The following is a 25,338-nucleotide window of genomic DNA, read 5'->3' on the forward strand; positions in this document are numbered from 1 at the left end:
TGTTCCATAAATGAATGAAGCTATGAATAAATATCTATGTACCTCTGTGACCTTAGAAATGACATAATTATCAAAATTCTGAGGATCAAGGTATTTAATGAGCGTTTTGGCAGTCAGCATTGCCGTGTGTGTGTGTGTGCGTGTGTGCGTGCGTGCGTGCGTGCGTGCGTGCGTGCGTGCGTGCGTGCGTGCGTGCGTGCGTGCGTGTGCGTGCGTGCGTGCTCAGGGGAGTGAGTGGGTGTGTAAACGCAGGAAAAACAGTAATTGAGGGAGAGCTGGAGAGTGAATCGTACAATTCTGCACATACCGCATGTCTTTTCTCTCTGCTCATACATGGATCAATCCATAACATGCTGGATCCATCCATGTAGAGAAAGAAAATACATTCACCCTCCTTGCTTTCTATAATCAAGTCTCGTGGTATCTCTCCGTACATGGGAAGAGAGTCTATAGTGACTCATAGAAGATCCATCCAGTAAATAAGAAGTCTTAGCATAAAGTGCCAACATTGTAGAGCAGCAAATAGGATGAGTGGCGTTAGGGATAGATAAACCTCCCCCAGCTGAAGGATTATGTTATTTTGACGACGAATATAAGAGCATCATTCTGAATGGATCTCTCACACAACATATTGTGGTCTTGCCTACACCTTTGAAATCTGTCAATCAGAAGCAAATGACTTAAACGAGAGCTCGTCCGTCAGTCTGCCATTGCATCATGTAGTATTTGTACATGTTTTTTCCAAATTAAATGTCCTGATCAGCTCTTACCATCTACAAGTTCATGTATTTCTATCTGTTCCTATTGCCCTCCACTGCAACGTTGTGCTGCATTTCGTCGTTGTCGGGTGGAAACCTTGTATGTCCAAAACCTTCCTTTCTTTTGTTATTATTTTAAAAGCGATTTAAAATAGTGAAAATAGCCGATCTACAAGCACACAACGCCTCGCATCGCGAGGCATTGCGTGCTTGTAGATCTGCTATTTTCACTACTTTTGCCCGACACTTTTGTATGATGAAGTAGGGCTTTAATTTAGGAAAAAACATACAAATTTGAGAAACTGGAGATACAAGGTTTCTGCCTGACTGACAGTGATGATTTGAAAGTATGTTTAAAAAGATTCTTGGCGTGTTTTTTTTTTTTCTTTTTTTTTTCTCCTAAAGAAATTCTCACATCTTTCATTCCCACTCTGCTATTCAACCATGCAAAGCGAAGGTTCTACATAGAAGTGGTCTTTGCGGCCATTAGCATGCCATTCAGCATCCATGGGTGTGTAGCTTAATAGCCAGCCATGATAATAGAGGCCTGTCTGTGCTCACTCTCTCTCTCGCTGCGGTGTTGACCGCTGAGTGAATTATCCAGCTGACGGAGAGCAGCAGCGCAGCCAGGGCCAAGGATGTTTTTAAAGGGGCATTACACACACACACACACGCACGCACGCATGCACGCACGCGTGCACGCACACACCCACACACACCCCGTTGAGTTACTCTGCACATGCTATCACACAACTGACATTTCATCTTGACAGTTAATATGTGTTTAAATACAAACTAGTTTGAATGCATTCTCCCCCCAAGATATTGCCAAGAGGACACTTCTCCATGTAAAGTTGCAATTCGAATTTTGGCATAAAGCAGGTGCTCTTGTCCAGAGAGCGAGATTAGGGTAAATGACAAGAAGCCATGCCAAAATAGGAAAATGGTTACGTTGTAGAAGTAGAGTGCAAAGAAAAACAGTTAAGTGCTACAAAGTAACTAGGATACCAGGCATACACCAAACCTAGAAGTCAAATAAGCACACACCTCTTGCAAAATTCTGCAAAATGCCTGACAAAGACCCATATGGGGTCGAAACGTTGCCAAAAAATAAATCTTACCTACAGGGAGCTTAAGACGGTATGCGTGCCTCCTCCTTCCTTGCTCTATACACCAAACCTAAACATGTTATTAAATAGCATTCTTATAGCATTTGTGGTCAATACATCTTTTTTAAAGAAATAATAGTATATAGAGTTTTTCTATTATTTCATTTATTCAACAAGTAACCACGGTATGTACCAGCATACTGCAATTGGCATGTATCAAAATGCTTTGAATACAGCTCTGTGTCAATGCAAGAGGGTAATAATAATAATCGCATGACCTTGGGTCCTCGCTGAGGGATACTGCTGGGACTTAAGTCTCTGTTGAAGAATCATTTACTCTGAAGGCTGTGACAAAATTCAGTTGAGATGTATTGAGGGAAATGGTCCTTTTAATGTGCCAATCTGAGGCATGCTGGCACAAAGCAGCTGTCTGTCACGTACTGTAAGTCTCAGAGAAACCTTTAGGTGCAACTTGACCCAAATTCACAGCAGCCATAAAGAAGAACAACTTAAGTGACTGCTTTTATAAGCAATATAAAAAGGTAATAGCGCAGGAAATTGAGTTAATGGCAGCATGCAGTGTCATAAGTGCCCTATTCAAGTCTTCCCTGGGATCCGTAGTTACCGTGTGCAATTATCTGAGTTCTCAAATTTAAAGGCTGCATCTGTCCATAAATTTGTGGAATATGGAATGTCTGTCCTTTGAATTGCTGGAAAACCGTTCATCCGATCCATTTCACTTGGCGGGTGTATAATTGCTGAGGACCAACGGCGGCGTGTCAAGGGTGAAGTTGATTGGATGAGCGATTCTTCAGAACCAGCCCCGCTCTAAATGGACTTGTATCTCACAAACTGCTCATCCATCTCGACTTCAGCTCACACATTACAAGCGTATTGCTGACGACCCAAGGAAGTGCAGTGCCCAGCTTTGTGTACTGTGCCTAGTTTACTGATGGGTGCTTTGTGGTTCTGTCACTGTGATGTACAGTATGGGGCTGTTAAGTATGACATCATTTTGTAGGCAGAGGAGAATTACTGCCCCCAGTTTCCGTGAATCTTTTTACTATTTTTACTATTTACACATTTTTCTTCTCTTTGTTGTTGAAAGGAAAGTGTTAGAATTATACTTTAGTCGTTATTTTTTAGTCGTTGTTTTTTGAAATAGCGAGGGACAGAAAATGTTCTGGGGGCAGATTCTCCTCTGCCTACAAAATGATGTCACGGCTTAAAAGCCCCTACAATACATCTATATAGTGGAGGAGAAAACCCAAAAAAGAGCCTTAGTTTTTGAGATACCCCTCCCCGGGGTAGAACAAAACGCAACATAGTTTTTTCAAATCTTTAGGATGTCCCCTTCATGAAATGGATTGTCCAGAGTTTTACTTTTACTGCAAAAGTCATGAAATTGAGCCATAAAGGGACTCACCACATAGGCAAAAAAACGCCTATCCTGAAAGATGGAGTTCCAAGTCAATCCTTTGTCATTTTCTACCTGCTGGTTGTTTTTACCCCATACTTGTACATATGGTATACAGGTAGTGTCCTTACATCCCAGAACAATCAGAATGCAAAAATGTGGTTCTGTTTTGAATCTGCAACCTTTTATATAAGGACTTTCTATAGGCGGAAATTACATTTCTAAGGAATGTTCCCCTGTAATCATGGTGATGATCTTCTATAAGGGGTAGCAGAACAAAACCTGACAGTGTTTATTCATAAATTTGACTTGTCCTCTTCATGAAATGGATGTCAGTAGTTTTAGTTTTTTTTAATTTACTACAAAAGATTATCAGACCCTGAAGCTCATTTATGTGCTTCTCCGGCTTGTTGAAAGCTGTTGTTTTGCTTATTCTGAACAGACTGTTTGTTGTATTGCATCCAGTCAATACATGCCATGCTGGAAGACTCTCACACAAAGCCACTCCCAATGTATTTGTAATATCAGACACTGGGATGTATTGTTGTCTATCCCATGACCAGCATGCATGAAAATGGAAGCTGTTCCAAGGAGTTGTTGACTGACTTAGTAGATGAGCAACACAAGTACATCCATAGTACTGTACATATAAATTGGGTCAGGGTCTGAGAACCTTTGGCTTGACAGATAGTCTACCAGAGGCTTCAGCATGTGCAAGACAATATGCCCTCACTCTATATGGCCTAAAAAAGAAGGTAAAGGGCCAGCCGTGTTCCAGTCTTCCAGAGCTCTGTTGTATTCTTGCATCAATGACAGACATGCCAATCTCACATTTGCGGGAGCCACTGAGGATACTTTTGAATGTTCAACAGGCTATGTACTGTACCAAACTATACAAACGGTGCAGTATATGATGCCACAATCATGTCTCCAAACCCCTTCTGTAGAATCCAGTTGGGAATGGTTGGATGCTAAAGGATGAGACTACATCACTACAGCCTGTCCTGTTCAAAAGATAGCCTGCACCAAGCAGTAAGAGACCTCACCCAACTCTACTGCTATGATAAGGATTTTGCAGTCAAAATAGTACATGCCTCAATGTCTCTCTTTGGGATTGCTCCTGTATTTACAGTACATTGACCGTAAACTAAAATAAACAAGAAATGACACAATCCTTTTATACCAGCTTGTGCCTTGTGGACCAATTTTGTTCTGGTTTCTTTTGGGTATTAGTGTATTCCCTATAGAAAATCTGTGAAAATATTGTGTAAATTATCGAGCCCACTATTGAGCATTTTCTAATATTTTGTGGGAAGATGCGGGATGAACAGACAATTCTGAACAGAACTGGTATCTTTTTTTTTTTGGCCAGTTGTTGTTACTGTGAGTTTGTCTATGAAGATGAGAATTGACCAAAGTAAAAAATATTATTATCTAATATTTAATTATTATCATCTTTAAAACAATCATTCATTAGTGTGCAATAAGTGTTAAATGGCTATATATTATGAATAGTACTGTAACAATTTCTTGATTGCCACTTGTCTTGATTATTTAAACATGATGTCATGGTTTCGCAACTACTGACCAGCCATTTCATGAAGAGGACAAGTAAAAGTTATTAACAAACACTGTCAGATTTTGTTATACCCCTTATAGAAGATATCACCAGGATATTACAGGGGAACATTTTCTTATATAAAAGGCTTCTGATTCAAAACAGAACCACATTTTAGCATTCTGATTGTTTTGGGATGTAGTGACATTACCTGTGTAGACCATCTGTGCAAGTATGAGGTAAAAACAACCAGCAGGTATAAAATGACAAAGGATTGACTTGGAACTCCATCTTTCAGGGTAGGCGTTTTTTTGCCTATGTGATGAGTCCCTCAATTGATCAATTTCATGACTTTTGCAGTAAAAGCAAAACTCGGGACAATCCATTTCATGAAGGGGACATCCTAAAGATATGAAAAAAATATGTTGCGTTTTGTTCGACCCCGGGGAGGGGTATGGTCAACTTTCGGCCTATTTTTTCCTCCACTAATACTAGATATTTTTCAAAAATATAAATAAGACATTGCAAGGCACCAGCTGGCAGGGAGGTGCAGAGAATGTTAGAGAAGCAGGGTCTGAAATTTCTAAAAGGGCCTTTTAGTGAAAATGTTGAAAATAGCAGACCTCCAAGCTCACAAGGCATGGCGCTATGACACGTTGTAAGCTTGGAGGTCTGCTATTTTCAGTGCTTGATACCACACTGAAGTTAGGATAATCAAGTCAATACTGGAGATGTGACGTACAGCATGGATCTATACACAGATTCTTTCAACATGCTGCATTCAAGTTCAGGAGAGTTTGGACAAGGCAATTCTCTTGAACGCTGCCAGGTATGGCATGGAATGAGGGCATTTGCATTTCTTTCACCATAGTAAAAACTGAATTCATGGTCTGGAGAGGGCACTTTTTACAGACGGATAAAAGGGCAGGCCAGGGCGCAAGTGTGTGCACGTGCCTGCCAGCTGGTGTGGTAAAGCATTCATTTGTGGAGTGGATTGATTGAGGGTTTCATCTATCTATAAATGCGAGAAGTCTCTGTGTGTCTGTAATCCGCGTATCTCGAGAACCGTTCGTCCCACCGGCTTCAGATTCGGCACGCGCGTTCCCCGCCGCGGCACGGAGTGCAGTGCCGGGTCTCGACCCGACCCGACGCGCGGTTTTCCCGAACCGGCGAGAAACGTTCGGAATCTCCTTATGCGGGGTTGATTGTTGACATCAGGCTGTTCCGGAGGAAATCGGCGAAAGCTCTGACTCATTGTGACATCACTTCATAAAAGGCTCTGACATCACGTACGCCACATGAGTCAACAAAAAATCTCTGTGAGTGTGTATGTATTATGTATGTAATCCGCGTATCTCGAGAACCGTTCGTCCCACGGGCACGCGCGTTCTCCATATATGGGCATAAAATGAATGCCCCCATATATGGGCATAAAATGGATTGCAGACAGACAGATACAGATATCTCCATATATGGACATAAATGGACAGAGGCAAACAGATGGTCAAAGATCTCCATATATGGGCATAAAATGGACGCAGACAGACAGATACAGATATCTCCATATATGGGCATAAATGGACACAGGCAAACAGATGTTCAAAACGGGTCCTATGACAACAGGTATAATGAGGTTTGCATTAAAGGGGGAACCGGCACTGTGTCTGCAACACAGTTGGAGGCACAGACAGATACTCCATATATGGGCATAAAATGGACGCAGATAGACAGATATCTCCATATCTGGGCATAAAATGGACCCAGAACTATAACTGCAGTGATCTCCATATATGGACATAAAATGGACGCCGACAGACAGACAGACAGACAGATACAGATATCTCCATATATGGGCATAAATGGACACAGGCAGACAGATGGTCAAAACGGGTCCTAAAGGGCGGGGCATTCATTCCCTATTTACATTGTTCCGAGTTGGCCAGGTCGCCGACTAGACGCTGGGCCGCCCGGGCTTCTAGTTGGTAAAATTCTGCAAAACTCAGACCACGCAGAATACACATACTGTAAATGATTTTATTTATTTCTATTTACTGAGAGATTTGTGCACTGAAGGAGTAATGCTGATAACAGATGTAATGCAATTAGTATTAGCCTCAATTCTACATCATTCGTTTTCAAAAGAGAACTACAGTATATGTGCCAAGGGGGCTACAACTCACGAGGGACATGCAGATAATAGTGGTTTAATATCTAACTATTAATTTACGGAATGTCTGTCTGTTTACATGCTGACATCACTGATACTAACTAAACAGTGTTGCCACCATGGTAGCCTCGGAAACCCAGGCATTTTATTTTGGCGATAGGAAGAACCATGGTAACAGCCTCTGATGGAAGGATTATTATATTCCATATAGACAGTTTTCCCCCAAAATATTAAAGTACTCGCACACAAGAAATGAGTCCACACCAGTGTAATTCCGTTTTCTGTTAGTTGTAATTGAAAGAACAGTTCAGAGTTCAAATTGTACAGTATGCAAGTACAGTACAACAAAATCACCCACCAAAATCACCCAGGCTGTAGGAACAACAAAGTTAAAACAACAGGGTTTGTTTTGGAACACAGGGTGGCAAACAGCACAATCAAAGAATTAAGATATTTGACCATTATACACACATTGGTACACACTACACACTATATTAATATTATATTAAATAATATTAATCCATCAGCATCATGCTGAAACAATGCCCAAATTTGGAGATTACTGACATCACTGTCAGCCCACATTCGGAGATAACTGACATCACTGATACTAAACGTGCCCACATTTGGAGATGACTTCTTGACTGACATCACTGATACTAAACAGTGCCCAAATCTGATATACAGTACCTGCATGCTGAAACAGTGACCACATTTATTTGGAGATGACTGACATCACAGAACACCATATATAGGCATAAACGGGTGAAACAGTGCCCACATTTGGAGATGACTGACATCCTGCGAGCCAATACTTTCAACTCAGTACACAACACAACCACGGGCAAATAACTAGTACTGCAAATTTGGAAGATGATGCAATATTGCTACCATAGCACATTGATACCCCAGGTTTATTATATGAATTAATATTACATTAGGTGAAATAAACAATTGCAATGAGCAGTTTGCTGTGTACATGACACTAACCACAATGACATGTTGACAAAAGATTAACGGATGCTTTTGAATTTTATTGAGGGTTAAGTCATTGCATCCAAGAGATATGTGTTCCTTTTATATCCAATTTGAGTAGTTCAGTAGTACTGTAGATACAGATAGGAGAATACTTCCTAAAGGAAGATGCTGAAGTTGCCACTGTTTGCAGTGTTCAGCCCTAAAGCAGTGTAGTGCTGTTGGCTGCTATCCAGACTCTACTAGCCAGTGAGTCATCTCTCTCCTAGAGCTTCAACCATAACAGCCAGCTCTTTTCCAATATTCTTGATTAAACCTGGATGCTTGCTTCAATAGTTTGGCCCAAAAATCATATGTTATTTTATTCTTTACACGGTCAAAAGCTTAATCCTATTTTGAAATAAGAAAAAGGCATGTTTAAATTGAGTAGTCTTGCTGAAATAGAGGAAAAGAGCAATCTGCCCAGTGTGAAGGAAGCTATGTGGTTAAGGGATACTGGTGGCTCAGTCACTCACATGATGTCTCTTCTTTCTCTATGCCTTTGGTTGCATGTCTGCAATCCCTTATCTATGATGGGGAGAGGGGGGATTCTGGTTAGTTATGCTGCAAAAAATAAATTCCCTTTTGTGTATTTCCTGCATATATAGTATACAGTACATGATGTCTGCTGCTGATGTTTAAATATCTGGTTTTGCCAATTGGTTGAATTCTGGGTTGAATATTCGTACTTTTAAACCTTATAGCGGTATGCTGTTTAGAGTGACAGAAATTATTGCAAAGATGCTCATTATTATGTGCATTATCTTACAATAAATGTGCAAAATGTCTGTATACGAACATCTGTATGTATGTAGTTCACGTATTTCGAGAACCGACTTCAAATTCAGGTCACTACGCCACTGTGTCTAGTACCCTTAATGATTGCACAACTCCTGTGAATGCTGGTGAACCAAAACACTTTAGAGAATAGCTGTTTTACATTTGTAACAAGCAAACTCATGTAACAAGAAATAGAGATCTTTTCTCTATTGTTTACAGCTTTGAAGTGTATAGAAAATGCCTGGCTAGTTACTCCATAAAGGTATAAGCTTAAAGAAATGGCTGACTTTCCAAGAGAGTTTTGCCTTCAGCCTTGCAAATGGTTGATGATCGATTATTAGTGCAGCTCAATATTGCTAGTGTAATTCAATTGAACTATACTGTGTATACCTACAGTACCAATGAAATGCTTAACATATTAGTTCCCTCTGTCGAGCCAGGAGACAGATGTACACATAAACTTCATAGCAGAGTTCCTAGAAATAACATTCACATTTATTCTTATAACATTACACCCCCACCTGAAACAGAGATTGTACTTTAATTCAAGTGAGTGTCTTCTATATTGTAAGTGCAAAATGAGCGTTAGTTTGTGAAGTGAAAGGTGGGAGGACATTGTGCTGGTGACAGTGTTGGCCATGAATGCTTGAGGAGGTGGCAGTAAAAAAACGTCAAACCATGATAAATTATGATCATAGTTAAAACCATTTTATCACTATACTTCCCAGGGACATTGTGTGTGTGTGTGTGTGTGTGTGTGTGTGTGTGTGTGTGTGTGTGTGGGGGGGGGGGGGGGGGGGGGGGGGGGGGGACAGGGAATTGCTACTTTGTGGGGACCTCATGTCCCCACAAAGATAGTACAATCGGAGGAAAAAACCAAGTGGGGACAAATTAATATGTCCCCACAAGGTGTTTAGGGGTTAGGTTAAGGGTTAGGGTTAGGGTTAGGGTTAGGGTTAGGGTTAAAAATGAATGGAGTGTCCCCACAAAGATAGTAGACTATGTGTAATGTCCCCACAAAGTAGCAATTGCAAACCTGTGTGTGTGTGTGTGTGTGTGTGTGTGTGTGTGTGTGTGTGTGTGTGTGTGTGTGTGTGTGCACGTGCATGTGCATGTGTGTGCATGTGTGTGCATGTGTGTACGTGTGCACAGGACCTTTAAGGAGGCTAGAAACTTAAACAAGCTGCATAGTGGTAGTGAGTAGGTTGCAAGAGTATAAAAGGGAATAATACCTGGTGTTCTTTGTGATTTAGACCATGACTTCCCTTCTCCTTTGAGAATTTTGACAGATGACACTCCCTCACCTAAAACCTGCTTGTCATATGATGATTGTACCACATCTGTCTGTAATATCTATTTATTATCATAACAGAACAATCACGTAAGCAGACATTAAGCCTTTTTGGTCTCAGCAGCCTCAATAGAGTTTGGATAAGGACAGACATTTGAGTACATTTTATGCATGTGCTGTTTAAGCTGTAGTCCCTACCAATCACAGTCATTCAAAGAGTGAGAAGGGTTATTTGTTCAACCAACCAGCCATGAGCTAATTTAAAAGTGTCCGTCAATATGTTTGCCTCTCCTTATTTTGCTAATTAGAGACAATTTGTTCTCAATGTAGCCTTTCTACAGGCAATTTGTGCAGCAAGCTTTCAGATGCAGACCTCCTACTGAGCTCATTTTGCATTCAGGGCATTGTTGTTCATGAATAGTGCATTTACTTGCTGAGATGTGAAGTTCAGCTGCTGAAATAGACAGTCAAGTGCCTCCAAGTAAACTTCCTATTAAAGCTCTGAACGGAACTATTCCTGGAAAATAAAAACATGAACCAAGTTATGATCTCAAGTTCAAAGATAAGGATGGAGGCATTGTGAAAACAAAACAAACCTGATTCCAAGCAGACAAATGTACGGTAAAGGCCTCATGGGGCATCAGTAAATCCTATTGGAAGTCAACATCACAGTGGTCTGTGATCTTTCATATGGATTCACTTTGAAAGCATTGCAACTCCCTTGGTGCAGTAGTCTTTTGTTTGTTTGCTCATTCAATCTAATATAACAGTACATGTGATCAAGCGATCAGTAACACAGAGAATTCACAGGAAACGTGGATTCTCTTTTTCAAACCTACTGTATGAGAGCTGAGTCTTATTGCAAATGTGATTTGTGCCATTATCTGTTACACATACACAACTGTGTGCTCTTCAACATGCATGCGTGCATTCATATTTTGCAAATGAAACATTAACATATACCAAGATAGTCTTAGCAGTATCACAAAAGTCTAGATGTAGCATTTTTTATTTAATTGACATAATTCAGAGCGCAGTGGCACATAAAACTGGGAGGACCCCTTGAATCAGCAAAGTGCTTGTAATGTAATAAGCACTCTCTACTAAATGGAGTCTTGACTCCATTTAAAAGAGGGCACAAAATATGTTTGCACTCTAGCTTACGGCTTTCATCTTGCATATAAATCACTTTGGCTGAACACTCCGGCTTCTAGGTCTTGAGGGCCTGCCCGCTGTATCACTGGTCTAGCTTGCATTAGTGTCAGTGCTGTTGTGCCCTTCCCACACATGTTTAATTAAAAACAGCTCTGAGTACTCTGAAACTCTTTTAAAAATTATGCAAACAGAACCTTTTTGACTGACTTAATATGCCTATGCCGGCCATCTCTCTCTCTCTCTCTCTCTCTCTCTCTCTCTCTCTCTCTCTCTCTCTCTCCCCCTTCCCTTCTATTCCTTTCTTTTCTTTATTTATTCCATCCAGATGCAACAGCAGCTGAGTGCTCTGACGTTGTACCGGTGTGAGCAGTCAGTTCCAGACTACTGCCCTGCCCACCTGTCACTGCACCTCCACTGGGGCGTAGAACCCCCTACCACCACCGGGGAGGTGCCAGCCAGGCCAGCGGGATGCCCCTACACCACCACCTATCCCCCTGAGCCCACACTGCCTTGCCCCCAGACCCACCAGTCCCTCCAATGGTGAGCTGTGTACAGAGCACACAGCGAGGCTTTGAGAGGAACCTCTGTCTCAACCAGGTGGCTGCGGGGTGGGCTTAACGTCGGTCTTAAGCCTTGGATATGTTGTGCCATATGCCCCTTATTACTGTTTATTTATTATTTTATTATACAGTATATATAAATTATATATTTTATCATTTTAAAATGTCCCTTCACAGATATTCAGCACAGAGCGAAACAAAGATTATGCTGGTAGGAGTGATGTGGTATTTAGTCTGAACTGAAGACAAGAGCGCAGTCTCTTGATACTCACATAGCAGCTCTGAGCAGGGGCGTTACAAGGGGGGGGGGGGGGGGGGGAGTGGGACTGAGTTACTAGGGCCCAAGGTGGAGGGGTATTATTTTATACTTTAGCTATCGACAAATAGCAGATATGCAAGCTCACAGCGTGGCACCGAGTGCCGCGCTGCGAGCTTGTAGATCTACTATTTTTATATATTTGAATAGTCGTGAAAATGTGTGCAAATCTTTGAGATGGGGGTCCGTGGCCAAATACATATCATTTTGGGGGTCCTTCACATGAAAAGGTTTAGAGCACCACTGACATAGAAACATAGGATTTCAAAAAACCTTAGAAGGATTTGAAATATTCAAAGACTTTTACATTTTCACGATTTCTCGAGCTTGTATATCTGCTATTTTTCAATAGTATTGTGTAATAATGAGTTCCCAGTCTAAATGAGTTAAAACCCCCTCCCCCTATGAAGAACATTCATGGGGGGCCCGCAGTGAATCCTTGTACCCATGGTCCAGAATTTGGTGCGACACCCCTGGCTCCGAGCCTGTCACGTGTATGTGTGTATGTGGCGAGAACTGGGAACATACTAAAATATTATTGTTAAATACTGTTCTTATTTTAATTATTTTACATGAGCTAACGTATACTAGCTAATGTAAGCTAGCTGGTAATTGATTGAATACATGATGTTGCAGGCATACATTTTTCTTCTTTTTTTTTTGGCTTGTAATGTCATGTCACTTGTGGTCTGTTGTTCTTATTTGTTTACTCATACTATTAAAATATATGGGTTATTTGTGACTTTTTCCCAAACCCATGGTTATTTAAGTATTGATCACTGGTCCCATTCAGCGATAGCTGTAAATGTACAGTATTACTGTTGCATTGCTTAGGTGAAAATAGGCCTAGTATAAAAACCCATTGCTGGAGCTAGACCCCCACATTCTGTTTGGTGATGGAGATTATTCACTATATTTTCAGATATATGAACTGCAGAGACAGATATATTGTCATATTTTAAGAAGACGGATGTTGCCAGTCAGTCAGGGTTTTGAAGGCTTTAGAGGAATGGTTATACTGTAGCCACAGGTATACTTCAACACATTTGCCTGTAAAGCACTTCAAAAAGATTTACCGCACCCAAAAATTTGCATTTTGATTTATTGGCTGGGGATTATGCTCACCAGAATATCGTCATTGTCGGGTGAAAACCTTGTATGTCCAAAACCGTTCGTTTCTTAAAATGATTTAAACTAGTGAAAACATGCCGATCTACAAGCACACAACGCCTCGCAGTGCGAGGCGTTGTGTGCTTGTAGATCTGCTGTTTTCACTACTTTTGTGCGACGGCCTTGTATGATGAAGCAGGGCTTTACTTTGCGAAAGAACGTACACGTTTGAAACTTGGAGATACAAGGTTTCTGCCCGACAACGACGATATACAAAAACAAATTTAGACATGATTATCTCCTTTAGTTATACTCTCAGGGTACTTCAGATTTGTGTATTTCATGTATGAAATTCACAAAGGTTTCTTCAAGGGAGAATGCCCCTGGACCTTCATCTTACAACCAGAAAAGTGTGCTACTGTGCTCGCTGACTTCTGCCAGGCCAGGTTGCCTAGCCAGTGCTGTGTCATTCATGGGGTGCAGTTGTCAGGACACGAGGAAGCTGCGGGTGAAATAGTTTCTATGACAGAAAACGTATATTTGTGGTGGCTCCTGCAGTATGGGCAGAAGTGAAAGGGGTTCTGAGCGTGCGCTCTTTATAGAGGCCCCTCAACATGCACTTTCAATTTATGTTACTGCTTTCATGATATATGACGTTCTTTGTAAGCACATTTTTTAAAGGTGAATTCAGGCAGTATGGACCAGAGTATCATAACCGTGACTGACAGTAAATGTCACATGACTCACAAAACCATTTGTGCCTAATTTGGTGGTGGTGGAGGAGGAGGAGGGGGAGGGGGAGAGGGGGGGTTAACCTTTGTGGCACCCCCAATAGGTGGAAGTGAAATGGGTTTGTGCTCTGCGTTAAGAGGTCCCTCGATGTGTAATTCAAATTTGGAGCAGATCGGACGCTGCCTCATGACTTCATGACTGCAGTAGCATCTTAAAATTGGACTGATTTTGATCACACAACTCTAGAGATAATGTGTACTGGTTTGCATTGAGTTTTGGACAAAATCTGTTAGAGCAGTAGCAAAAACTGTTTAGAAGAAAATGTTAAATGGCCGAAAATCTTGTCAGGTGAAAATGGGCTGCATGACGCGACTAATAATCCAGCGGAATATACGAGTTATATAACAAAACGTGAAGCGGCCTGTTATAGCGCCACCATTAGGCCAATTAAAAAATAAATGGGGTGCAGTTGGCCTACTGGGTGTGTGCGTGCAAAGTTTAATGCCGATCGGCCCCGCAATACCTGAGATTAGCTGTTCACAGACACGCGCACACGCACACGCACACACACACACACACACACACACACACACACACACACACACACACACACACACACACACACGATACAGTACAGACGGACGGACAGAGGGACTGGTGCAAAGACATAATCTCCACCTCCTAGCCATTCCAGTGTGTTTCCAATGCCCTGGTCTCCACTGCTAAGTCAATCGTTGCTGCATTGAAGATGCAGAGGGGGTTCTAAGGGAACACACATCCAGTCCTGAAAGGAGACTGGATAAACTCTGATGGAGTATATGAGGAGACAATTAATCCATCCACCACATGGTTGCCTGCAGCAAGGGTCAGGTTAATGACAATTAAAATGTTTCTCCATGGGAATGGGAGTTGTGTGACCGTGTGAGTGGTGAGTGTGGGCGAAGGTATATTGATTGTTGAGCTCATTGTCCTAACTCAGTGGTTCTCAACCTTTTCAGGCCACGACCCCCAAATAATCATATTTTAACTGGGGACCCCCAAAATAATCATATTTTAACTGGGGACCCCCCCCCCCCCCACACACCCTGACGAGCACTAAGATTTGAGGCATTACATTTTGTATAACACGGTTCTATTGTGAAAATAGCAGAACTACATGCTCACACGAGCATGTAGATATTTTCACGGCTATTTTCACAATTTCTGCCTCTAATATTTGACAATTTGGCCAATGTTTAATTTGTCATTTTAGAGGTATTAAAAAGTCCTTAAATTGTCACTTTAGAAATGTTCAGATACCCTCTCAACACTTAAACTTTATGTTAGTTTGTTTACTGTTGAGTGTGAAAACAATGTTTCACATTAAGCTAATCATCTGGGGACCCCCCCCAAAAATAATTTGGGGACCCCCACCTGGGGGTCCCGACCCACAGGTTGAGAACCACTGTCCTAACTGACCTCCTTGATATCTCCTTTAGCAAAAGAGGCCCAGTAACAGGGTGTCCTGCATTTTCCATTAAAACATTCTCATGCCAGGACTATAGCTGGACTATCCCTTGCTCTTATTGAACATCTCTACTACTTCAGCTCCTCATCGTTCTGCTAGTAATTAAATGCAAAAAAAAGCAGTAAACAGATCAGGGAAGCAGCATGGTGTACAGCGGAATAGCAGATCAAATTAAAGTTCAACCAAGCTAAAAGGGTTTTGTGCTTTTTCTAATCATGCTGCCAGTCAGAGGTCTTTCTCTACCTCAACTCCCTAGCGTTTTCATCTCAAGGAACGAGCCACTCAAAATGAAATTACCTTAGATTAGAGAGACAAGTTGGAGAATAACAGGCAGAGTAATCGTCATGCCAGATGTACAGCCCACGCATCCTCCCGGCAGTGCATATATTTTTGATGAAGACTTTTGATTACTTTAATGATTTTGTTGATTGTAATTGATTTTATCATGCAGATAATTATTACACAAATGGAAAATAAACCTAATCCCAAGCACAACGCTTGGTGCATTATTCATCAGAGAAGTTTGTTTTTGTTTTTCCTGATATCCATGGGATTTTTTCTTGTATCGCTCTCTTGTAACAATTATCTCTCATTGAAAAAAGTGTATGTTGTTGTTCCATTTTTTTTTTACATCTAGTAACCTGATTGTACACTTTAGTCATGGGATAGCTTCGCTGTTACTTCATGTCATCTGTTTCGACACCCAACTCTAATCCTTACCCTAAACCTAGCCTTCGTGGGGTGAGTCGCTAACCCTCCCGATGCTCCTTTGGTCGAACTGGCGGTCGTTCAAAAGAGTGAGATTTCCCCTTTTGTCATTTGTGCAGATTTGTGTGACCATTTCAGATTTAAACCCTGCTCAGCAAAAAAATAATAAACCACAGTAAATGTCAGTCAAACATGACGTCTGTGGACAAGCACAGTATAAAATGTGGCTAAAAACATTCATAGCTGTTCACATTTTGTATGTGAACAAATACCCAACAAACATTTGTACTAGCATCTATCGAGAAGTGATAAAAGTAAAAAAAAAAAAAAAAAGAAGTGATAAAAGTTTTAGGAGTCCTAGTGGTTGAGGTAGAGTCTGAAGTGGTGAGTTTTCAGACTGCAGGGGAAATGGGGAGCGAGTCAGCTGTCCTGACCAATGGGGGGAGGTCATTCTGCAGCATGGGAGACAGGATGGAGAAGGTTCTATATCTATAGGCTGCTTGGAGCGTTGGCCCGGGGTGTTACAGGGAAGGGAGGGACAGATCTAAGCTGATCTTAGATGATCAAAATATGGGGGGTTGGGGTGGATGGTGTTCCGAAGGTAAGAGTGTACCATGCCCTTGATCGCCTTGTAGGTCATCACCTGTGATCACGGAAGGGGAGGGACGTGGAAATGTAGGGGGTTATGGGTCAACATGGTTGTTGGTAGTCCAGCAAGGAGGGAGTTAGGTAAGGAGTTGAGTTGGGACTTCTTTGTGAGGAAGAGTCTGATCCTCCAGATGTTGTGCAGTGCACACCTACTACAGGATCTAGTGATCGCTTGAGGGACAGCTGACGTTAGAACAGGAACCACCAGGGTGGTGTTGTCAATCCTACAGATGCAAAGACTTTCCGGGGAAGAAGAGAATCTCAGTCTTGTCTACGTTGAGTTTGAGGTGGTGGAAAGATATCCACTTTGAGATGTCAACCAGCCATGCAGTGATGCATATATCAACCAGTGTGACACAGGGAGAAAAACAATATAACTGATATGAGAAATTGGAGATAACAGAGTCAAAGGGCCTGGCGTAAAGCCAAAAAAGGATGGGTCCAAAGTGAAAGCAAACTTTTTTCTCATGAATGAAATGGTGTCGGTCCAACCAGTCATATAAGTCAGAAAGGGGGTTCAGGAGAAGCTGGTGTGCTTGACTGTGTTAAATGCTGCAGATAGGTCAAGAAGGATGAGGACTGCGGAGTGGGAGGCAGCCTGCAGCATGGAGTGCCTGTGACTATAAGAGAAGTGCTGTTTCAGTCGAATGGCCATGTTTGAATCCTGACTAGTTTGGATCCAAAAGGTTGTTCTGTGAGAGATGGGGAGAGAGCTGGTTAGAAACAACATGTTCCAGGGTTATGGAAAGAAAGGAAAGGAGTGATATCGGTCTGTAGTTCTTGACGTTGGGAGGGTCAAGACTCAAGAGTCGGTTTCTTGAGGAGCGGAGGAGGAGTGGATTTGCAAGACAAAGTGATCCTCTCAGACAGCTGCCTACTCTTATACAACTCCTCGGGTGGCAGAAGCTCAAGAGCACAGTGCTGAATATAACAGACTGTCTCATAATGATGTGTGTCTGCTCTTCTCCCAACTCACCTGCAGCACCTTGCAGCTTTCACATGCTACCTTTCCCCCTGAGTGACAATGTGTGACTGTTTATTGAGCTCAATGTGATAAACAAGTCTCTTTGAACATTAGCTCTTGGTATCTTTGTAGCTTGCATTGTTTTTCTGAAATAGAAAATACCACAGTATATCTGTGTGTGGAAAACAATACCCAATTATGTTTTCAGCTATAAAAAGGGGGAACATCGGCTACCTACTTGCTTCTCATACACATGAAGTCCCATTACAATGGACCATATCTAACTGAATTAAATGTGGTATAATTGCGTTGAATTGGGAATGTATATGGATGACTTTGAAGAAGAGCCTGCCATATTGATTTGGTATATTTTTATTGAGTTGTTTTTGTACTTATGATGTTGAGTGGTCACTAGAGAAATATATATATATATGTATTTAATTTAGTTTTCCTGACTTTATTTTTATACTATAATTTTTCTTCCCTGGGTATTTAACATAACCTTTTATAAGAATGTACAGTATTGTGTCATATTTCAGTGCTCATGGTGTAAAAAAAGAAGAATTATGTACAGCAGTGCCTGTTTGTATTTAGTTGATTTGCCTTTTGAAATAAGGTTATCTGAAATAATTGTCAAAAGAATCTATATGAATTGTGTATAGCTAATATCATCTACAGTATCCCCCAGGTTTTGAATGACATGTCAATAACAAACATTTGTAAAATGTTGGTTTTGTGTTCATCTGTTTAAGAACATGTGTTGGAGACGTATCTACCTCTAGCATCATATTCAGTGACAAATATGTGCTGCTAGAGAGAGATTTACCACTGCAGAGCTGTGCAGATGGAACAGTTTAATGACATTGATTGATTGCTCACTCCACTCTCCCTCTAGTGCTTTATTGGGTTTTTATTTTGGATGCTGTGCAGTGTACACAGCAAACTCCTGAGTGTTGATTTAGCAGCTCTGAGAGTGTAAAAATAGACCCATATGTGAGTGAAAATTAAAAACTCTGGATTTTGTTGTGAGTTAAGTGGAGAAACAGCCAACAGTGTGGAACTGGCCTGTTTTAAAAACCTGTAATGTATACTCTATGTTGAGTTTGGCCAATCAATTCTGAAGTATTGTTTGTAAGTATAGTAGGCCAAGGGTCTTCAACAGGGGGTCCACATAGTTACTACAGGGGGTCCTCCAAATCTTTGTGTGATAGAAACCTTTTTTTTCTCCTTTTTTATATTAACCATTATTTTCGGCAAAGAGCTTCAGTATAGAGGGGGAAAAGAGCAGACTAAGAACAGAGTGTAAGGTCAAGTTTATTAAGTATTGACGGTTCAAGTGGTTAAATATCTGAAAACAAACATTAACATGAATCCAGAATACACTGATGATTGTGCTGTCAAAACATGACACTATATGGAATCTACAAAAGGTTGTGGGAGTCCCTGTTTCATCTCTCTCTCAACTAAGGGGTCCTTGACCTGAAAACGTTGAATACCCCTGGTATAGGCTATATAAAAGACAGAACATGCAGACATACATATATGTGCTGAGTCAAAACTGGAGAACTATTTCCATGATGCCATACCTGTCATCCCCTGATCTACCCTGCAAGATTTTCTTTCTTTCTTATATCAATATTTGATAGGCTGATATTTACCTACTCCAGACCTACACACTACTACTATACGTCCTCTGTTAATTCCACTCTGAGCTTATAAAATGTACTCGAATGGCACTTTTACTGTCTCAGAGTTAAATGAACACTGCCGATTTTCTTGTGTAATGTTGATTGATTCTTGACAATGCAGCATCAGGGAAAGTTTGTTGTTATTCAGCCGGCATTTTATCTGTTTGCACAACTCATTGGTCCTGCTGACACTTTGTTGGCACTTGGAGAGCAGACGCTATAGACTTATTTACTTTCTCTCCAGCGCAGTCAAAGTAAGGCAGATTACATAGTACCTTTTTATTAGGCTTAAGTCCTTCCCTGCTCTCATTCTGTGTTATTGATTTTACTTTCTGTATGATTCTGGACTTCCCTCTGTAAAGCTACAATTTAATATTTAAAGGACAACTTTAGTTTTTTACAACAAGGGTTCATATTTTAGATTGTAATTAGAGAAAAGAAAAAAGTGAGTGTTAAAATGTTTTCATTTACTTCGTGCTAAAACGTGGGGGCATGCGTACGCATGGGGGCATGTGTACAAGTGGCCAAATATGTATTTTTAGAAACATTAAGCCTGCAATTTTTGTATTGCTATTTACAGTAACCCCAGAAGTCACATCTGCCCATGAAAGATTGCGGTGCATCTTGGGAATGGGCTTATTCTGTGTAAAAAGACATATTTAGCCACTTGTATGCATGCCCCCAGCCACTGAAATCAAAATAATTTAAATCTCTAAAACGATAGAAAGGAGTAAATGAAAACATTTTTACTCTCATCTTTTATATTCTTTAATTACTATCTAAAATATGAACCCTTAAAAACAAAGTTGTCCTTTAAAACATTTCAAGTATTAAATACAGTATAACTTAATAGAATATCTACAGTGTTTGGAGATGGTCTCCCTTCTTTTCTAGAAAGGTGGTTGACAATGTCACTAAACAGATGATACACCGGATTGGACACTACAGTAGGCTACTGTAGATGGGCCACCATCATTCAGGAGGGGGAGACAACAGACATATAGATAGTTTTAAGAAGACTGTTAGCAAAGTATAATAACAATATACGAAGGCTTCAGGGATTTAAAAGCCATGGTAGGTCTTTAGTGTAGCACTACTTGTGCAATTGTGCACATTTAGGTATGATAAAAACATTTTTTTTTCTGGCAAGCTGGGTGAGCTGTAAGAAACGTCACTAGAGAAAAATCTTTATTTATATTTTTATTCATTTTGCAATTTGCACAGTGTAACTTATATTCCACCCTGCCTGGATGTAGAACAGTTGACATGCTGCAAATTGTGTGTAAGTTATGCTAGGAAAATAGCCAAAATGCAAAATGGTATTCCTAAAAAATGTTCACACATGTGGTTTTGGCTCATCTATACCTGTAGATGACATGGCACAATTGATCTAGTTTTCCTGTAGCAGTTCGGACCCAAGTTCCTGCCTGACTTTGTCCCCAAGTACTCTGCCTTGTCATTTTAGAGTTGTGTTGCAACTCCAGGCAGGCAGGGCAGCTGTGAAAGCTCCTGATTTCCCTGGGGAGTTATGGTGGCACTGTGCCAACACTTCCAGATTACCTTCACCATCTTACACACCCAGTATGGCACTGGTCCTGCTAGTATATTTTTTAAACTCGCCACACTTCACGGCAGGCTGTCTCTCCAATCAAACTGCAGTCCGCGACTTTGATCGCAGCTTTCAGGGTCAAAGACTTAACGCCCCACTTTTCTAATATTGCCACAGACTGAGGTCTCTGTTGCTATCGTGCACAGCTGCCCCAAGCAAGGATTACTCCAGGCATAATTACCCTCATCTAATTTAAACATATATTGCCGTATAGGTGGATGTGATGGGCAACATCGCTTATCATAAAATGCTGTAAACATTTTATAACTGCAAACAACTCATCAAGTGTTTATCCATTACTTGATGTTAGAGTAAAATTCAGGTGAACATCTATAATACAAAATCTTGTGTCTTGTAATTATAAACAATTAACATGAGTAAGTTTGCATTATTGAATGAATACTTTATCTCTTAAAGGCATATAAACCTAGAAAGAAAATGCATATTTAGAGGGCATCACAAAAAGTGAAAAAGAAGATAACAATCAACAATGGTTTAATTAAAACAAAAGTTGATTCATACTGAAGAGTATCATGGAATGTTTGGCAGCAGTGATGCTGGTGACTAGTTGTAATGCATGGCTACCATTCTAAAGCCCCTAGTCAACAATTAAATAAAATGTAAAATCACTGTCTGTGGCCGCAGCTGTTTCAGCTACTATTCTTACACACTAGGCTGACACACTGAAGCTGGTGTACTGCATATTTAATGCTGATATTTTAATTGTTTCAGAATCCATCTTCCCCAATATTTAATGCCCAAAATACATATCAATCATCATACACATGTCTTTAAGCAATGCGCTGCGTTATTATTATCACTATGGGCTAAATGCAATTCATAGTAACAGACAAACACATTCTTGTGTAAGGATTATGGTAGATGTAGAATGTGTTATATAAATATAAAGGCGCTTAATCCAATTTTGCAGTTAGCTGGAGTTGAGATGAAAGGTCAAATGAGGCAGCTCACTTCAGGGATTTTTATTTCCTGTAGAATAGATAATCCCCCCAAAGCAGTAGTCGCTGTGCCGAATCATTCACCATATACAACTGATGAAAGGTGTTGATTGACATATTGGATATTGCTTATTGCGACCGAAGGTCGCAGTTTAGTATGAGAAACGGTACATCATGTCTCCAGCCGCCTGTCTGTTTTTTTACGGTCTATGAGTTTGCCGCTCTGACATCACTGCACATCACAAGCAATCTATTGAGATCTATAGAGCAGGGACGGAGTAAGACTCATGGAGGCCCCTGGGCCAATTATCTTTCAGGGACCCCCCACACAATACCCAGAATGGGCATTCAGGTGGGCACGCAAACACACCACTGGAGTTTAAGGGGTGTGTTTGTCAAGAAAGTACCTGTAGACATTTCATTAGACAGGATATACAATGCATTTGGTGGCTGGCTCTTTGCGTTCTTTGAACATGAATGAAGAAACTCATTTATGGTTTAGTGATGAGTTATCACTTTTCACAGTTTTGTGGGGGCAATTTTTAGCCCAAGGAATGTTGTTTTGTGCAAAACAAATGCTTGCAATGGATTCAGAATCATGACAACCCCTAGACCCCTCACATCCTACTTAAAGCTGAGTATTTCTGTGTATTTTCTTCCTGTAGTATAGTGTCAATGGGAGCCCAACTTGATTTGGCCATTGAGGCGACCCCGAAGGTCGCCGACTGGGGCGCCCTAGCTAAATCATATGATTAGAGCATGCCCTGGGCTACATCTGTGCAAAATTTGGTGCTTTTAGTGCTGATTTGCACGAAATGACCATTTTATCCCCCTAAGGCCCCAGACTAATATACTCTTATCCAGAGCGACTTAAAATAAGCAAGGAAATCACACATACTGTATGCAGAGAGCCAGTTTAGTGCCTCAGGAAAGTACAATCACAGGTAAACCAATTGTATCAGTTTAAACAATAAATAATAAACTGTACATTAAAACAAAAAAAAGCCTAACAAAAACATGGGAACGAATGACCAAGGAATGTCTGCATGGTAGCACCAATCGAGCACACACACACACACACACACACACACACACACACACACACACGCACGCGCGCGCACACACACACACACACACGCACACACACACACACACACACACAAACACACACACACACACACACTTCCTATTCCTACCCCACTCTTCTATCAAGGGACAAAATAAAACATGCCGAATAAATAACACTGTCCATGGAACAGCAAAAGTGTGTTGGCCGGCCCCCGCAGTACCAAGTTCACCAACTGTCAAGTCCAGATGGAGGAGATTGAATTCAGCTGTCTCTCAACGTAATTCACAGGTGTGGTCGTGTGCCCTGCAGGGTGTGTGGGGGGATTTATGGAGGGGAAGACTGTAGCTGTCGTGTCCCTGCAGCAGCGGCAGCAGCAGCACCAATGCACAGCATCTCTGCCAAGGCGCAGTTTACTCTGCCAGTGCTGCCCTTGCATCCCAATGAGCTGCATGCAGGGAGCTGAGAATGTTGCTGCATCGCGCCAGGTAGCTACCCTGAGACATGAGCTCAATTAAGTCAACATAAACACTGTCAATGGAGATCAAAATTGGATACAGGCCTCTTGATTCTCCACCGGCGTACGCATAATTACAGGCAGCTTGTGGGTGACATGATGAGCAGAGATAAAACAAAACAAAACAAACTAAAATGGCATCGGTGGGACAAAAACGTTGACATAGAGAGTAAGCGGTTTTATTTGAAACATCATTTTTGGCCTACAGACTATAGTATAATACAACTTTTGGCATATGCTTTCCCCTGGAGCACTGAGGCTGCTTCCCCAGAAGCACTCATAAAACCAGACACACAGCTAGAAGATGCTCCATCAGTTTAAGCTCGCTACATTGATTTACAGTACATTTCCCTGACAGAAGGCAATTCATGACTTAAACGAAAATCCAGGCTTTTTTCTCTCCTCAGTATTTCCTCATGGGTAAGGAGGAGCTATCACGGTGGATTTAATCAGAGAAAGGAAAAGCTCCTAGAAATGGGATGGGAAGGATCTTCACTGATCATCTTTAATCAGCATGCTGTTAACATTTAATCAAGTATTAATTCACACACTGAACCAATTTCTGCATAAATATCTGTACCGGATGCATACATATGCAGATACTGTATACATTAATGATTATATACATACTATTCATTCACACATGCAGATACATACTTCATTCACGCAACACCTAATATCATGGCTGTTCATTGGGGAAATTAAAGGAGCCAAGATATGACAGCGACTGAAGTAAAAGGCATGTTATGCAGGGCTGTGCTTGATGAGGGGGGTCAGAGATTCTCCAGCAGGGACGTGCAGAGAATGTTAGAGAGGCAGGGGCTGACATTTCTAAACAGGCTTTTTGGTGAAAATATCGAAAATAGCAGACGTTCAAGCCCGCAACGCATTGCAGAGCGACATGTTGTGACTCGGCTATTTTCAATGCTTGATGCTACACAGAGAGGGCAATTCTTTGAACGTAAGATGCTGCATTCAAGTTCAGTAGAGTTGGGACAATGCAATTCTCTTGAATGCTGCCTTCAGATATGGCATGGAAAGAGGGCATTTGCATTTCTTTCACCATAGTAAAACTGAATTTGTGGTCTGGAGAGGGCACTTTTTACAGACGTAAAAAGGCAGGGGCTCAAGCCCCCTTTGATGTCTATGTGTGCACGTACGTGCCTGTTCTCCAGCAATGACACTGCTGGTAACTGTCAGGTTTTGTCTCATGCGTTTTCTTTACGGGTCACCAGCGAACACCTGCCTCAAAAGAAATCCATTAGTGGGATTTGGCAGTGGACAAAGATCATTTTGTGTTTAGCGTAATTGCCAAGATATGTGTTTCCTTCCTTTGTGGTCCTTTGCAGTCCTCGTTCAAGCAAGCTTTATGATTTTGTCAATATTGCTTTTTGATAATGCACCCTTCATAACAGCCCCGTGATTCATTTCATGACTCATTTCATCAATGAGAAATCTGGCACCAGACTAAATGTGTTTCATTACATGTTTACGTAACTTGTTGCAGTCATCCATTTACCACATTAACCCTGGTGTCCCTATTTTGGGTACATTTTCAAAAATTGGAAGAATAGCTGATCTACAAGCTCAAAACATGTCAATGTGATCGGCTTGTAGATCTGCTTGTATATATGATATTTTCAAACATTTTGTAGGCCTGCTTTTACTTTTGGGGCTTGAAGTATATGTTGATGCCAATACTTTC

At 41.1% G+C, this 25,338-nt stretch overlaps 1 protein-coding gene across 1 annotated transcript in view; it reads left to right on the forward strand.

Moving 5' to 3' along the window:
- The window catches only part of LOC308295500 (leucine-rich repeat transmembrane neuronal protein 4-like), a gene marked incomplete at both ends in the record, with an annotated part of 55,363 nt that extends 31,781 nt beyond the window's left edge, over window positions 1-23,582 (forward strand). The window contains 2 exons of the mRNA XM_080738551.1: window positions 11,575-11,789; window positions 23,429-23,582. Of these exons, the coding sequence (XP_080594677.1) occupies window positions 11,575-11,789; window positions 23,429-23,582 (369 nt within the window). The remainder of the gene's footprint in view (window positions 1-11,574; window positions 11,790-23,428) is intronic.
- Window positions 23,583-25,338: the final 1,756 nt, after the last annotated feature.

This window comes from Nannobrachium achirus (assembly GCF_963921795.1).
Source record: "Nannobrachium achirus genome assembly, chromosome: 12".
Lineage (NCBI taxonomy): Eukaryota > Metazoa > Chordata > Actinopteri > Myctophiformes > Myctophidae > Nannobrachium > Nannobrachium achirus.